The 14,199-nt window shown below is 44.7% G+C and overlaps 1 protein-coding gene across 3 annotated transcripts in view; it reads right to left on the bottom strand.

Annotated features, from left to right (window-relative positions):
• TMEM255A (transmembrane protein 255A) overlaps window positions 1-14,199 on the bottom strand; it is a 577,786-nt gene that overhangs the window by 320,086 nt on the left and 243,501 nt on the right. For all 3 annotated transcript variants that reach the window (XM_069612683.1, XM_069612682.1, XM_069612684.1), the window contains exon 2: window positions 10,885-11,027. In XM_069612683.1, the coding sequence (XP_069468784.1) occupies window positions 10,885-10,965 (81 nt within the window). In that variant the 5' untranslated portion in view covers window positions 10,966-11,027. The remainder of the gene's footprint in view (window positions 1-10,884; window positions 11,028-14,199) is intronic.

Raw genomic sequence — 14,199 nt, 5'->3', positions numbered from 1 at the left:
ACATGATGTGTTCTGCTAGTCAACGGCTGTTCCTGTGTTGTGTTTACTTTTCAGGTGTCAGGGGATTGTTGTGGTTTGACATGCTGGGGTGTACACATGGGCAATGCACACATGTGATGTGTACAGGACAGTGAGGGTCACTTGATTTCACATGCATATTTGAGTGCATGTCCCTACTGACACACACACACACACACACACACACTTACACTATGCTCCACCACATGTATAATCACCCTTCCATGCCCACACGTGCACACAGATTGCCTTCTCTGGCACGCTGTGTCCCTGCAGCGCATGATCAATTACCATTTGGGGATCGTGTACATGCGTCAATAAGTTATTTCTGTTGCTTGTCCTTTTTATGTGATGCTCAAGGTGTATCCTCAACACAATGGCTGCTCACTGTGCTGTGTGCTGAGCAGTGTGTTGCAGGAGACACACACAGCACATGGGTTAGGGATTAGCAGATTTGGCTTGGCCAATGTGCATGAGAACAGGCATTCAGTATTTTGTTGATGCTACCACTGGTGGCAAGCATTTGTGTATGACTTTGTATGTGTGGGAGGTTGTTGGTCAGTCATTTCATCTGATTCCATGTCAGGCGTGATTGTCTCGGGCCTCTTTCCATTTATCACATGTCACTTCGTATGTAATTGGTCATGTGTTGAGCTTTTGCTGTTTCATGTCATGTCATGGTGTGGCAGACCAGGGCGATGTGGGTTGGGAGGGTTTGGGTGACATACCAGTGATTGGCATGGCCTGTTTTGCAGGGGGTGGTGTGATACATACCTTGCATGTGTTCCTTTTGGTCACACAGGATTGGTTATGTTGAAGTAGCCAGGGATGCACACAATGTAGCACTTCCGTGGCAACATTCTCAGGGTGGTAAGGTTGTGACAGTGTCTGTCTCTTTGTCATCATAGATTGTCACCTGGTATGTGCCAGGCCTGTGTGCACTCCGCAGGGGTGGGAGTTTAGGTGAAAAATGTGGCCACAAGCTGGGTCCGGGCTGCCTAGCCACGTGCCCTTTCCCCTCCCATGGGTAGCACCTGTGCCTGTGGTTGGGGATGTGGGGGCACCACCATGTCCACCGGTACGTGCCGCAGTGTTGCAACATTGTGCAGGACACATGCTGCCACAATGATCCTGCACACTACTGGGGGTGCATATAGTAGCTGGCCGCCAGATCGGTCAACAGAGCGGAAGCGTGACTTGAGCACTCCAAATGTGCGCTCCACTATGCCCCTGGTTGCAATATGGGCAGCGTTGTATCTTACCTGGGGTGGTGTGGTGGGGTTCCGTATTGGCGTCATCATGTGGTTAATCAGAGAGTAGGCACTGTCGCCTGGGAAGGATGTTTGTCATTAGTTGGGTTTGTGTATTTGTCTGTGTGTGACATGCATGCATGTGCACAGACATTTGTACTCACCAATGAGCCATGTGTCGCCATGCTTCCCAGCTTCCAGGTTCCGGCTCAGGGCAGACATTCTGTAAATGGAACTGTCATGGGTAGACCCAGGATAGTTTGCATAGACAGAGGTGATGATTCCATGGACATCGCATACAACCTGTACATTGATGGAATGCCAGTGCTTGCTCAGTGGCCCTAGGTGGACGTAGGGCCACATGGGTGCAATCTATGGCACTGAGCACTTTGGGGAAGTGTGCCACCCTGTAAAAGTCCTGGACCATGGCCTGCCTTTCTGCGGGTGTTCTGGGCATGTATATGTACCTGCCGACTGAGGGGCGCGCAGTCATGATTGCCAACACCTGGAAACCCATAAGTGCCATAGACCTGGTCATCAGGTATCCCAAAAAGGCTGGTCCGGGGCATAAAAATGTGGGGCCTGGCTATTCTCCTCCTCCTGCGGTGTCCCACGATCAGTGCTGCAACAAATGGGGCATTCATCGTAGCTGTATATACGTGTTTGTTGTTTGCGCGCACTTTTATACTGCGCGTGGGGACACTTCCGCCTGCCTTTGTGTGGCGGACGTGTTGACGCCTATGCGCGTCTTTTGCCGTGCAATGGTTTCCATATTCGATTCCATGAATACGTGTTGTTCGCGTGCGCGTGGGCGTTCCGTGTATTTCCCTGCAGTACTTCCCCAGTTACCCCTTCTTTTTCACACGTTGTTCCCCATCGGGATGCTGCAGTGACGTGTGCGCCCGTGCGTGCCACGCGTGGATTTGGCACACATCCCGGAAAAAACATGCGCAGGCCCTTCCATGAATCGCACGCATGCGCGTGCTTTTTCACGCTTGTGCCAGCTTGCGCCTCGACTTTCGGCACACATTTGTTGCATTAATCGGGCCCTTAGTGTTGCACCGACTATAAATCACTAACCTACATCTTGGGTGGAATTATCCCAGACAAACTGTATTGCAGGATCTAAAGAAGTGTTAGTGTTTTGTGACACCTATTTTGGATAACGCACCCCTTTGGTGAATGTGTTGAAGTGGGGAAGAAAAGGTCAACTGAGGCGATCACACCATGGATTTTAAAGTTCTTCACAAGTGTAGTGACAATTGTAGCTTTTGTGGAAATGGAACCATGAGTTTATTAGATGATATTCTCTCTACAAAAAACATTAGTGATCCAGAGGAAGCTTTTTTCCCCTCCAATACTGGATTTGGTTGAGGACGTCCTGGAGATTCCTCGAGGTATACATGTGTGTGATTATCATGTGCAATAAAAGTCAGTTGTGTGAGATCAACTGTGTTAGAGAAATAGGCAATTATTGAAAGTGTGTGGGGAGAGGCGAATGGACCTTGCTTGCACTTCATGGTCATGTTTGGCTTCAGGGATGGTAGGGGACCATCCTAATCGGTTGATGCAATTATGTCAAGTAAGCCAACCAAGGAAAGTTACAATCTACGAGGTAGGGGCAAGGGCCGGAAATGAAGGAAGCAGACCTCACTAGTGCCCCAAGGGCTGTTAATACTGCTAACCCTCCTGTACTGAATGAAGGGACCGATGCAGGCGGCCCTACATCAAAAGGCAAAATAACAAACTATTTTAAAGGTGTGACCGTTTGATTACAGTGCAAAAAGACACTACACAGGTGCCTCAATTCCAATTGATAACAATTCTCTTCTCAACCTGTGTTACTCCCTGCAAGCTGAATGGTACCAACATAGGCCCCTGTGGCAGGTGCAGCTGTGCCATCAGAAGTACCTATTATAGCTCTTAATCAAATCGATACACAGGGAAGTAATAAACTTTGCAATGAAAATTCTGCTAAAATTGTGCAACCGAATTCAGTGTGAAGTGCAAAGGCACTCAAACATACGGTAAGATCCGTTGAAGGACAACCGCTTGGCTTCTATGAACACCTGTGATTCAAGTGGTGCAGCGTCTCACACTCACGAACAGGCGGGAGTGGCCGCCATTGGAGATGTTTTCGAATCCACAACCCTGAAGGAACCACAATTAAACTACGTTAACCTGGCTCAAGAAGAGTACGACTCTGTCCTAACTCATAAGGTATGTCGTAAACTAAAAAGAGCTAAGACTCTTATGGCTACAAACATTGCTTAACAGCAGGCATGCCCTGTGGCAAATGCTGCAAATGGTAATCCAGAGACATCACTGCAAATAGCCTCTTTGAAATCAAAAAAAGCACACATGAGGGTCAACAGGCAATTAAGAAGAGAGAAAAATAAACAGCAGCCGCTCCCTCCTACTCGTTTAGTACCGCGAGATGAGGACAGACAGAAGCGAAGAACTGACTGCGTCTGAAATGAATGAGTCAGCATCCTAGAACATGGAACGAATCTTTGAGATGTTTTTCATGGTCACCGTTGTATCACGTGAATAGCGTGATGATGTTGTACGTCATCACGCGCAAGTGAGAGTAGAGGCTGACTACAAGCCCTTTTAGACAGAGCCAAGCTGGGCCTTGTGAAGTGAACACAACCTTGTCCGTCATTCTTTGTGCGTAGCATCACGCTCGCGAGAGCCCATGCTCAGAGCTCCACAACATTGAAGACGAGGAATCCAGGGTGTGTACCCACAAGTCGGGCATGTCAGCAGTGCCTGGATCATCGATCCACACAGCGTGCTGTCCCTCAGCCAACCACGGGGTTGCCACATGCTCAGTGCATGCCGGTAAGATACCCTGTGCTCCCTGGTCATCATACACACTCCTCATACCATTGGAAATTGGCTATTGCCAACATTTTTGGAAAAACCCAGGTGTCCCCAGGCACCATATCCCACGTGTTTACGCCACTGTCAAAGGGCAAGCGTGGCTCTCACCTGAGATTGCCCGTGCACACATACATCCCCACTACAGGTGGCGCGCTGCGGCTCCCCTCACAGGGAGTGCCTGTGCACTCGCTGTGCCCCTGTGGGCATCCAATCACCCATAATTGGGGTACCGACTCCTCCTGGAGTGCCTGTGCACCCCTGGCCTGTGCCCGTGATGGGCTCCTCACACGCGCAAAATGTCGGCTGAAGACGATGCTGCACCTGTGCAACCACAGCCTCAAGGGGGAACATCGGAGCTGTGCGGGTCGCTTGCATCTCTGTGTGAGTGGTATCAGGTAATATCATCCCCATATATATGGTCGCCATAAATAATATTGCCGGGAAAAGGTTGCGGCGATATTATATGGGTGACGATTATATATGGGGGCAGGGGCAAAAAAACAAAAATACAATTTTAAAAAAAAAGTTTGGGGGTTGCGGGGGTGTGCCCCGCATGTTCCATGCAATAATGTCGCCACAAAAAACGGCCATTTTTCGGCGATATTTTTGCATGGCGAGATTTTTGTGGCGACATTATTACATGGAACCGTGTGAGTTTGATGTGGACAGGGCCCAGGTGAATTCAGGACCACAATGGGAACTATGGCTAGAACACCTGGCCATGTACTTTAATGCCACAGGAGAGAAAGATGACTTAACAAAGAAGTGTATGCTGATATATTCAGCAGGTCCAACGGTCCATGAGCTCTTTAAGACCCTGCGCCCCACCGATAATTCATACGTTGCAGCTGTCAAAGCGCTGTCAGATTACTTTGCTCCCATGTTGAATACCGACTACGAAAAGTTTGTCATGCAGACAAGTGAGGAGACCCTGGACAAATATGACAGTCGCACGAGACAGCTGACTGAAACCTCTGCCTGGGAGAACGAGGAGGAAAAGATGAGACCCCAAATCATTATTATTGGGTGCCACTCTCAAACTACGGAGGCAAATCCTTTGTGAACCAGGAATTACGATTCCCAGAATCTTTGAGTTGGGATGCTTCCACGAGCTGGCGGACATCAGGGCATCCAAGATGGAGTTTGTGCTGAGGTCAGTCAAACTTGAGGAGGTGTGCTCAGTAGCGAAACAACCCTCAAAGACCCAAGGGACAAGGAGCACCTGATGACAGAAACACTGAAACCCCTCGACCCCAGCCCCCTGCCTACAGTGTGGATATGATCTACCCCATAAGAAAGACTGCACAGCAAAATGGTACACCTGCACAAGGTGTGGAATCTCAAATCACTTTGCCCCATAAAATGTAATTATTCAAACATGTTTTCTATTTTACAATATGGCGGTTGCCAACCTTTAAGACTTTCATTACAGAAATGGCTACTTTGGTGGTGTTCCTGCTGGTGTTCCTGCAGCCTGCTTCTCTGACTGTGGACTATGGATGGGTGTGGTTACCACCTGATGCTATTAAGAAGGTTCTACCTGGTGTTTGTGACTGTTTTAGTGCGTTATTTAAAGTCTTCCATGATATGTGTTTTAAAAATCTTCTTTAAAGGCCTCACTTTGTCGCGCAGTTGTGGTGAAGCAGCTACATGTATATGTCTACGTGGGGGCAGGAGAGTAGGGAGGTGGGGTGCCATAGGGGGGAGAATGAGGGAAATTCATGACGATCAAAACTGCATGAACAAAGACCAGACTTTAAAACAGAAGGCTATGAAAACACAGACCCCTATTTGCGCCCCTCTTTTGAGAACCGGTTTGGCATCAATCCCATAACTTCTTTTCTTGTCTACGTACATTGGTAGGATCAACGCCACGGTCAATGATTTGTCTTGTAAGATTTTTAGAACAACATTGTACCCAATATAAAGGTCATTTCTAGTCTCTGGGTGGACTGGGAGAGGGAAAGAGAATGCCTTGCAGACCCTAATGAAGGGTGAGAATACTGCTTATCCTGTATCATCTCTGTCAGTCTATCTCTCTGATTATCATCTACTATATGTATCACTATTCCCACCGACCTCTGGTTGTTCCTCTCTTTCCTCTATCCTTTTAACTTTTTCTCAGCGTCATCTACGTGACTTCAGATCCTCACTGTTTAATAATGTTTGTACTTCTGCTCTTTCCTCCTCTTCTTCTTCTTCTTTCTCAGCTCTTAATGCTGATGAGGTTGTATTCTCTTTTTCCTCATCTCTCACCTCTTCTCTCAATCAACTCTATCCTCTATCCTCCTTCCATCCCTCTCGTACACCTCCCCAAACTTGGCTGTATTTTCATCAGCGCTCTATGCGCCGTCTTCTCCATCATTTTGAAAGGCCAAATACACATCCAATCATTCTTCCTACTTTTCTTATCAGGCTCTTTATGATGACTGTATTTTCTGCTAAGCGTCTGCTACTCACCGTAGGCTCCTTTTTCAAACTCTTGCACGTCTTCTTTTTCCACCCACTGTGGATCATTCTACTAATTCTACTCTATCTGCCTCTGGCTTTGCTCATGTCTTTTTATCTAAAGTTCTCTCTCTCTGTCATGACATTGAAGTCTTAAAGACATCTGAAGTGTCCTCCCCTCCCTCTATTCCTATTCTTCATGCTTTTATTACTCATTTTGCTCTGGTTTCCAATTCCGAGGTTCTTCTTTTGCTAGATAAAGCTCATCCTACTGCTTCCCCTACAGATCCTATCCCCACCTGCATTAATTCCCAAGGTCTATCTGTTTATTGTACCTTATCTTGCTTGCTTCTTAAACATTTCTCTTTCTACTTTTCCTGCATCATTTAAGCATGCATCTATTATTCCGATTCTAAAGAAAATCTACTGCTGATCCTCTGATTGTCTCTAATTTTTGTCCTATCGCTCTACTGCCTTATCTTTCCAAACTTTTGGAACGGCTTGTTTATTCTCAGATCTCTACGTTTGTTTCTAATTCTTCTATTCTTCCCTAGTTGCAGCCTGGCTTCCGTCTTCTTCACTCTACAGAAACGGCTCTTCTCTCTGTGGTGAACTCCCTTCTTTCGGCACGCTATTCTAAGCATTCTTCTTTTCTTATTCTTCTTCTAGACCTGTCAGCCACTTTTGACACTGTTGATCAGTCTCTACTTTTGGCTTCCCTTTCATCTTTTGGTCTCACAGGCCCTGTGTTGTCCTGGTTTCACTCTTACCTCTCTAACAGAACACTCCCTGTCTCTTGGGCGGCTAAGTCCTCTGAGTCGTTCTTGCTGGCTCACGAGGTGCCTCAAGGGTCGGTAATTGGCCCGTTTCTATTCTCCCTCTATACATCTTATCTTGAGGCTACAATTTTCTCTTTTGGGCTATCTCACTATTTCTGTGCTGACGACACCAAACTATTTCTTTCTTTCTCTTCTTTTTCTTCAGAAATAAATCACAATCTATCCGCTTGTTTGATAGCAATCAAATCTTGGATGTCTTCTCACTACCTTACCCTCAATGCTGGGAAGATCAAAGTACTGTTTTTTCCACCATCACTCTTTCTCCCCATCTTCCACACTCTTTTATATCCTTTCCCCCATCTAAGCTTCGAATCTCACCCACGGCCCGTAATCTTGGTCTTTACTGCGACACACGTTTTTCCTTCTCCTATCATATTTCATTGACATGCATTTGTTGAGGGGGCTCTTACATCAACTTCTAATGCTGTGCGACCTGGTGAAATAATCCCTGTTTAGGGTGGTGAAAACAAAAATGTTTTTAATTTTAACACTCTCGTGTGTTTAACCTTTAATTAGAGGTGCCCTTCGATTACACGTGTTTCGGCACTGCTAGTGCCTTTCTCAAACCAGGGCATTTCTTAACACAAACACTTCAATTACTGTTGCATGAAATTTCAATACAATTGTCACATAATCACAGGTAGACAGAAAACAAGGAGTGGTGAAGGGGAGGAGTGTTTAGGGTCAGAGAGATATGTATGTTGAGAAACAAACAAAATACATAAGGCACTAAATAAAGAAATTAAAAAAACGAGTAGAAAAATGAAAAGAAACTTCTTTAAGTAAAAAAGTTTAACTGAACATCACATCATCATTTGATAGTCTTATCTCTGTCATTAGCGCTAGGTCATCTTAGTTACATCTATTGCACATAGTATTTATCAAATTCGACTAATATAGTACCAATGTGGTTCTGTATCATCCTTGTTACAGCCATTACCCATATTGTTTGTCCTGTTTGAACCATATAATACACATGAGACTGTTGCCTTTGTATATACGTAAAGGATCCTGAGTTCTGTAATAATTACACAGTTTGTGAACTAAGTTTGGTCCCATGGTCTACATCATTACGTTTCCTGTGCCCATATTGGTTCTAAGGTTGCCTACTGTACTGTGGTCAAAAGCTTGTGCAGACTATTACGATCGTAAATGATAATGAATTATTGCATGTCTTACCGCGTTTGCTTGTAGTCGGTCTTCTCATGTAGTTTAAGTAAAGATAATAACTGGGTTAAATCCCACTTGCAATGAAATATGTCTAGTTATTGTTCTTAGGGTTTTATGTTATTGGGAGGAAGTGAGAAAGTGACGATGGATTTGCAAGGCATCCATGGTAACCTATAAACACATTTGCGGCGGACGTGGCATTCCGAGTACAGACTGGGAAATAAAGCCATACAAGGTAGGCAGAAGGCTGTCCATCTGCTCTTTATAATAACATACGTTTGAGATTTACAAGCACACGCACGGTTTTTCACGTCGCACAATATAATATGTTATATAAAATTCCAAAGGAGCTATCTAATGCGCTTTGGCAATGCATGCGCACACCGACATCTTCAATAATCTATTTGCTAACCCAAGCAATCAGCGGATGTTGCATTTCAATTTAACGCTGTACACTGTACAAGTAGCCATTGTCTGCACACTTGGTCTCCCTTTTATGATGCCGAATCCTCAGCCTTTATCTAAATATACTATTAGTCACCAAAGTTTAATCACCTTAGTTTGACTCCTAGCATCATATGGAGAAACCTTGGTTTTCTGTCCTCCCAATAACATAAGACCCTAAGAACAATAACTAGACATATTTCCTTGCAGGTGGGATTTAACCCAGTTATTATCTTTAATAAAAGTACATGAGAAGACCGACTACAAGCAAACGCGGTAAGACATGCAATAATTCATTATCATTTAAGATCGTAATAGTCTGCACAAGCTTTTGACCACAGTACAGTAGGCAACCTTAGAACCAATATGGGCACAGGAAACGTAATGGTGTAGACCATGGGACCAAATTAAGTTCACAAACTGTGTAATTATTAGAGAACTCAGGATCCTTCACGTATATACAAAGGCAACAATCTTATGTGTATTATATGATTCAAACAGGACAAACAATATGGGTAATGGCTGTAGCAAGGATGATAAAGAATCACATGGGCACTATATGACTCAAATTTAATAAATATGATGTGCAATGGAGGTAACTGTGATGACATAGAACTAATGACAGAGATAAGACTATCAAATGATGATGTGATGTTCGGTTAAACATTTTTACTTAAAGAATGTTTCTTTTCTTTTTTCTTCTCTTTTTTTATTTCTTTATTTTGTGCCTTATGTATTTTGTTTGTTTCTCAACATACATATCTCTCTGACCCTAAACACTCCTCCCCTTCACCACTCCTTGTTTTCTGTCTACCAGTGATTATGTAACAATTGTACTGAAATTTCATGCAACAGTAATTGAAGTGTTTGTGTTAAGAAATGCCATGATTTGAGAAAGGCACCAGCAGTCCCGAAACACGTGTAATCAAAGGGCACCTCTAATTAAAGGTTAAACCCACGAGAGTTAAAATTAAAACGTTTTTGTTTTCACAAATGTTGATTGTGGTGCAATTTAATGTAGAGGACATCAATACATATTTTATTGACCTCCCATTCCTGCCACTTTCATCTCTACAATATTTGCAAAGCTTGTCCATTTCTTACATTCGTTGCATCTAAACTCCTAATTTATTCTCCAATTTTTTCTCGACTCTTTTACTGTCGTCTGCCCTGTTCAGACTCCCTAACCCCTGTCTTGCACCCGTTAAATCAGTTTTTAATTCTTCTATTCATCTCTGTGTCTTCTCCCGTGTCGGGATGCTATCACTTCTTCCCTTGTAACGCTTGGTTGCTTGCCTTTTCATTCTCAAATTAAATTTAATTTTCTTTGTGTTGTCTACAAATCTCTATATGGCCTTGCTCCCAGCTATCTAACTGCACTACTATCTTTCTATATTCCTTCTCGCCCCCTTCATTCTTCAATATTTCCTTCGGGGTTCACGTCCCCCAGTCTCGTTTTCATTCCTTTGAACTTCTTGCTCCCCTTCATTGGAATTCTCTTCGACTCTCTCTCTGTTCTATTTCTGTTTATTCTCTATTCCATGGCTCCCTGAAATCTTATTTGCTCCAACATCATTCAGTTATTGTTTCCTGGATATTATTGTTTATTTATTTTTATTTTACTGATCTGTATTGTACGTACAGTGCTTTGGTTTAAGGCGCTTAATAAAACACAAATAAAATACAAATACAAACACAACAGGCGTCGAGTGTGCTTTTTTCTTTTTTGTGTGTTTCCCTTTTGATCTTTCTATGTTTGAAATATTTCTGTACTTTCATCGAATGTACTTCCAGCATTTTTTGGAACAAACGTAAAGCTTAATACTTACAATAGCCCCGGGATAGTAACCACCAACAGTCACGTTTTGCGTTCTCGTTGTAGCTGCCAGGCCCACAGTAAGAATTAGCATTGACACAATGAGAAGCGACACAGTTACGAAGAGGGAGTTCCTTCTTCTTCTATTAAATGACCCTAAAACACATACAAGAGCATTGGCTATTTAAATGTTCTCTGGACATGTACAAATGTGTTCACGTTTGGTACATAAAGCAAATCTTTATTTCAGTGTAAACAATAAAAACATATACTAGTCTTTAACTACTTAAGTGCCTGCCTTCATGAAAGTGCCAAGAAGAGTGGTTGAGGCGCACATTATTTGAAGTGGGAATACAAATACATGTGGAAAATATTTAGGGAGAGCTGTTGTGCTGGCTAACTGAATTAAATGGAAGAACAAAAAAGACAGACCAGGGCACTAAATGTAGTGCTCCTCATTAAAAGTATGGCAGTGCAGGTAAAAACATCAGTAAAGTGGCAGTAATTCCGTTACGACGCTTTACTTTACTGCTTATAATGCACACCCGAAGGCCTCAGGGGACACATACCACTGAACTACTGCACTGTCGGACTACAAGTTTGGCGTTAAAGAGGAAGATGTATCTCCAGCAAACAATTGGAGGTAAATCTTCCTCCTTAATGCTAAAACAGCGGATTTATCACACAGTAATTCTGCTTGTGGTGAATCTGCCAAAAATCCCCACGATGTCCTATGGAGTCCAAAAAAGGGGGAATTACCACCACTTGTAATCTTGTGGTAATTCCACGGGAACAAGTGGAGGTAACAGTACTCGGGTTTGCAGTAATTCAGCAGATTTACCACCAAATTACCACCAATGAGTCCCATAATGTCCTTTGATGTAAAGAGCTCGTCTTTAGCACAAACTCTGCCATTTTGTCTGCCTTTTGGGGCCAACCCATTCTAAAGAAGATTGTAGGCGTTTACCATTTCACTGCAATGTTTTAAATTGGAGTGGAGATTGTTCTGTAAGTGATTGGCATCTATTGATGCAAGATAAAATATGAGCACAGTGAGGGAAATGTAACAAAAAGCCAGCAAATGCTACTCACCTTCAAACTGTACTCTTATACCTCAGAATTCTATTCTCAACTGTTGAGAACTGCTGTCCCCTGGTTGAGATCAGTAACTACAGAGTGGCACCTGTGATCCTGGTGGCCTGGGACTGCCACTCGCTCTGCTATGGAGGACCTGGAGGAGGTATATAGCAGATTCCTCAGGCTTTCCAGTCCACCCGTGGCTCTGTTTGCCCAACTCATCCTAGTGGCCCTGACAACCATCGGAGACCTGAAAAGATGTCAGCCCAGAGAAAGTGGAGGCAGAGTTGGGGGAAGAATCTTTTTTTGAGTTTATAACATGAACATAGAAAAAAAAGAGAACAACAATTCCCCTAACCTTCTCTCCCCTTCTTCCCCCCCTGGGAGATTTTCCACTTCTTTCCAGGGCCGCTCTCGCTTGAGCGAGTTCGTTGACCTTACTGCAGGACTAGGATCTTGAGGCGTTAGTGGCACCAGATTACCCTATAATCGTCTCTTAGGAAGGCCAGCGTCTCTCCCCAATCCCCAGCAAAGTTTCGACAACTCCCTGTTCATAGCATAGGTCGCCCACTCCAGAGCAACTGTGTCCCACAGCCTCCGTAGCCAGTCATGAAAGGTCGGGACATTAACACTGCTCCATCTCTGAGCAATTAATGTCATAGCTGCAAGTGTCAATATCACTCTTGCTCTTTCTCTGCTGCAAGGTTCTCCTGCTGTTCTGCCAACCTGCAGGCCCAGTAGGACTTGTTCCAGATATCTACTCCCTCCTTCCCCAAATGCCTTGTCTTGCCACCTCTGCACTTCCTCCCAGAATGGAACGATTTTCGGACACCTCCACAGGATATGCTCAGCTGTTCCCTCGTGCCCACACCCTCTCCAACATTCCCCTGATATCTCTGGGTACATCCTGTGCAGAATTGCTGGCGTGTAATGCGCCACCCATATATTATTTTGTACCAGGCTTCCTGTGTTTGTGATGCCCTACCCAGCTTAGGGATTTTCCTCCACAGACTGGACCATTCCTCCGTTTCCAAAACCCTCCCTATTACCCGCTCCCACCTTGTCATGAAGGGCCAGCGTTTACGGGGGGCAGACTTGTCAAGAATCCTATAGAGGTTACCAATTAGTCCCTTGGCCCCGTCATTTGTAAGTAAACATTTCTTAAAGGAGGTGATCTCCCTGGTAGCCGCTCGTTAATTTGGCGGATGTAACAGCCAGTGGCGTATATGGGCATACCTGAGCCTTTCCCCTTCTCCGATCTCAAAGGCTTCTTTGCACCCTTTAAATGACAGGATCTCACCTTTTTGGAACATGTCCCGCAATCTTCTTCAGCCCCCCTCCTCTCATTTCGTAAATGCTCCTTTCTACATTCTGGGGGTAAATTCAGCGTTATTAAAGATCGGTGTAAAGGGGGACGGGAAGGATGTAATTCCCCTCATCTTAGCCAGTCTGTCCCAGTTGTTTGCCATTAAGCTTGTGATGGAGCTTTCATACATGTGATGAGGCCTAAGGTCCTTCCTCAACCATAATACCTCCCCATGATTATATTTAGTCACTGCCCTGTCCATCCCAACCCATAATCTCCCCTCTCGCAACCACTCCCTAATAACCCGCAGCTGTGTTGCTTCATAGTATTGTCTAAAGTTTGGAAGGGCTAATCACGCCTCCCTCTTGGAAGCCTCCAACAGGCGTCTGCTGAGTCTAACCCGTTTTCCTTCCCATATAAACTCCTTCGTCAGGGATTGAATCTACCTGAAGAATTTCTCCGGGACCGCCTGCGGGATGGCTTGGAAAAGGTAAAGCAAATGTGGCAGTGTGACCATTTTAATTGAGGCTATACGCCCCTACCAGGATATGGTTAAAGACTGCCATTTCCAAAGGTCCTTTTTGATCCCTTCCAAAAGAGGGAGATAGTTCGCCACGTACCAACCCTTGAGCGTGGGGGTGATCCGAACTCCCAGATATTTAATTCCCCCCGGGGGGCAAACAAATGGGGTCTCAGTTTTAGGCCTAGTGCTCATCTCCCTGCCTAGGGATAGGTCCAGTAGCTCTGACTTTCCCATGTTGATACGTAGGCCTGAGGCCTCGCCAAATTCCTCAAGGACCTTCTTGCTGCACCCGATGGATTCTACTGGGTTAATTACCGAGAGCAGCATATCATCAGCAAAAGCCGCGATCTTGTACTGCTTTCCCCCAAATGGATGCCCTGCACTCCATCCTCATCCCATATCAGCTGCAAGAGTGGTTCTAA

This window comes from Ambystoma mexicanum, chromosome 5p (genome assembly GCF_040938575.1).
Source record: "Ambystoma mexicanum isolate Mex_15411 chromosome 5p, UKY_AmexF1_1, whole genome shotgun sequence".
Lineage (NCBI taxonomy): Eukaryota > Metazoa > Chordata > Amphibia > Caudata > Ambystomatidae > Ambystoma > Ambystoma mexicanum.
The sequence above is the reverse complement of the archived record's forward strand: the minus strand, read 5'-3'. Positions and strand labels throughout refer to the sequence as shown.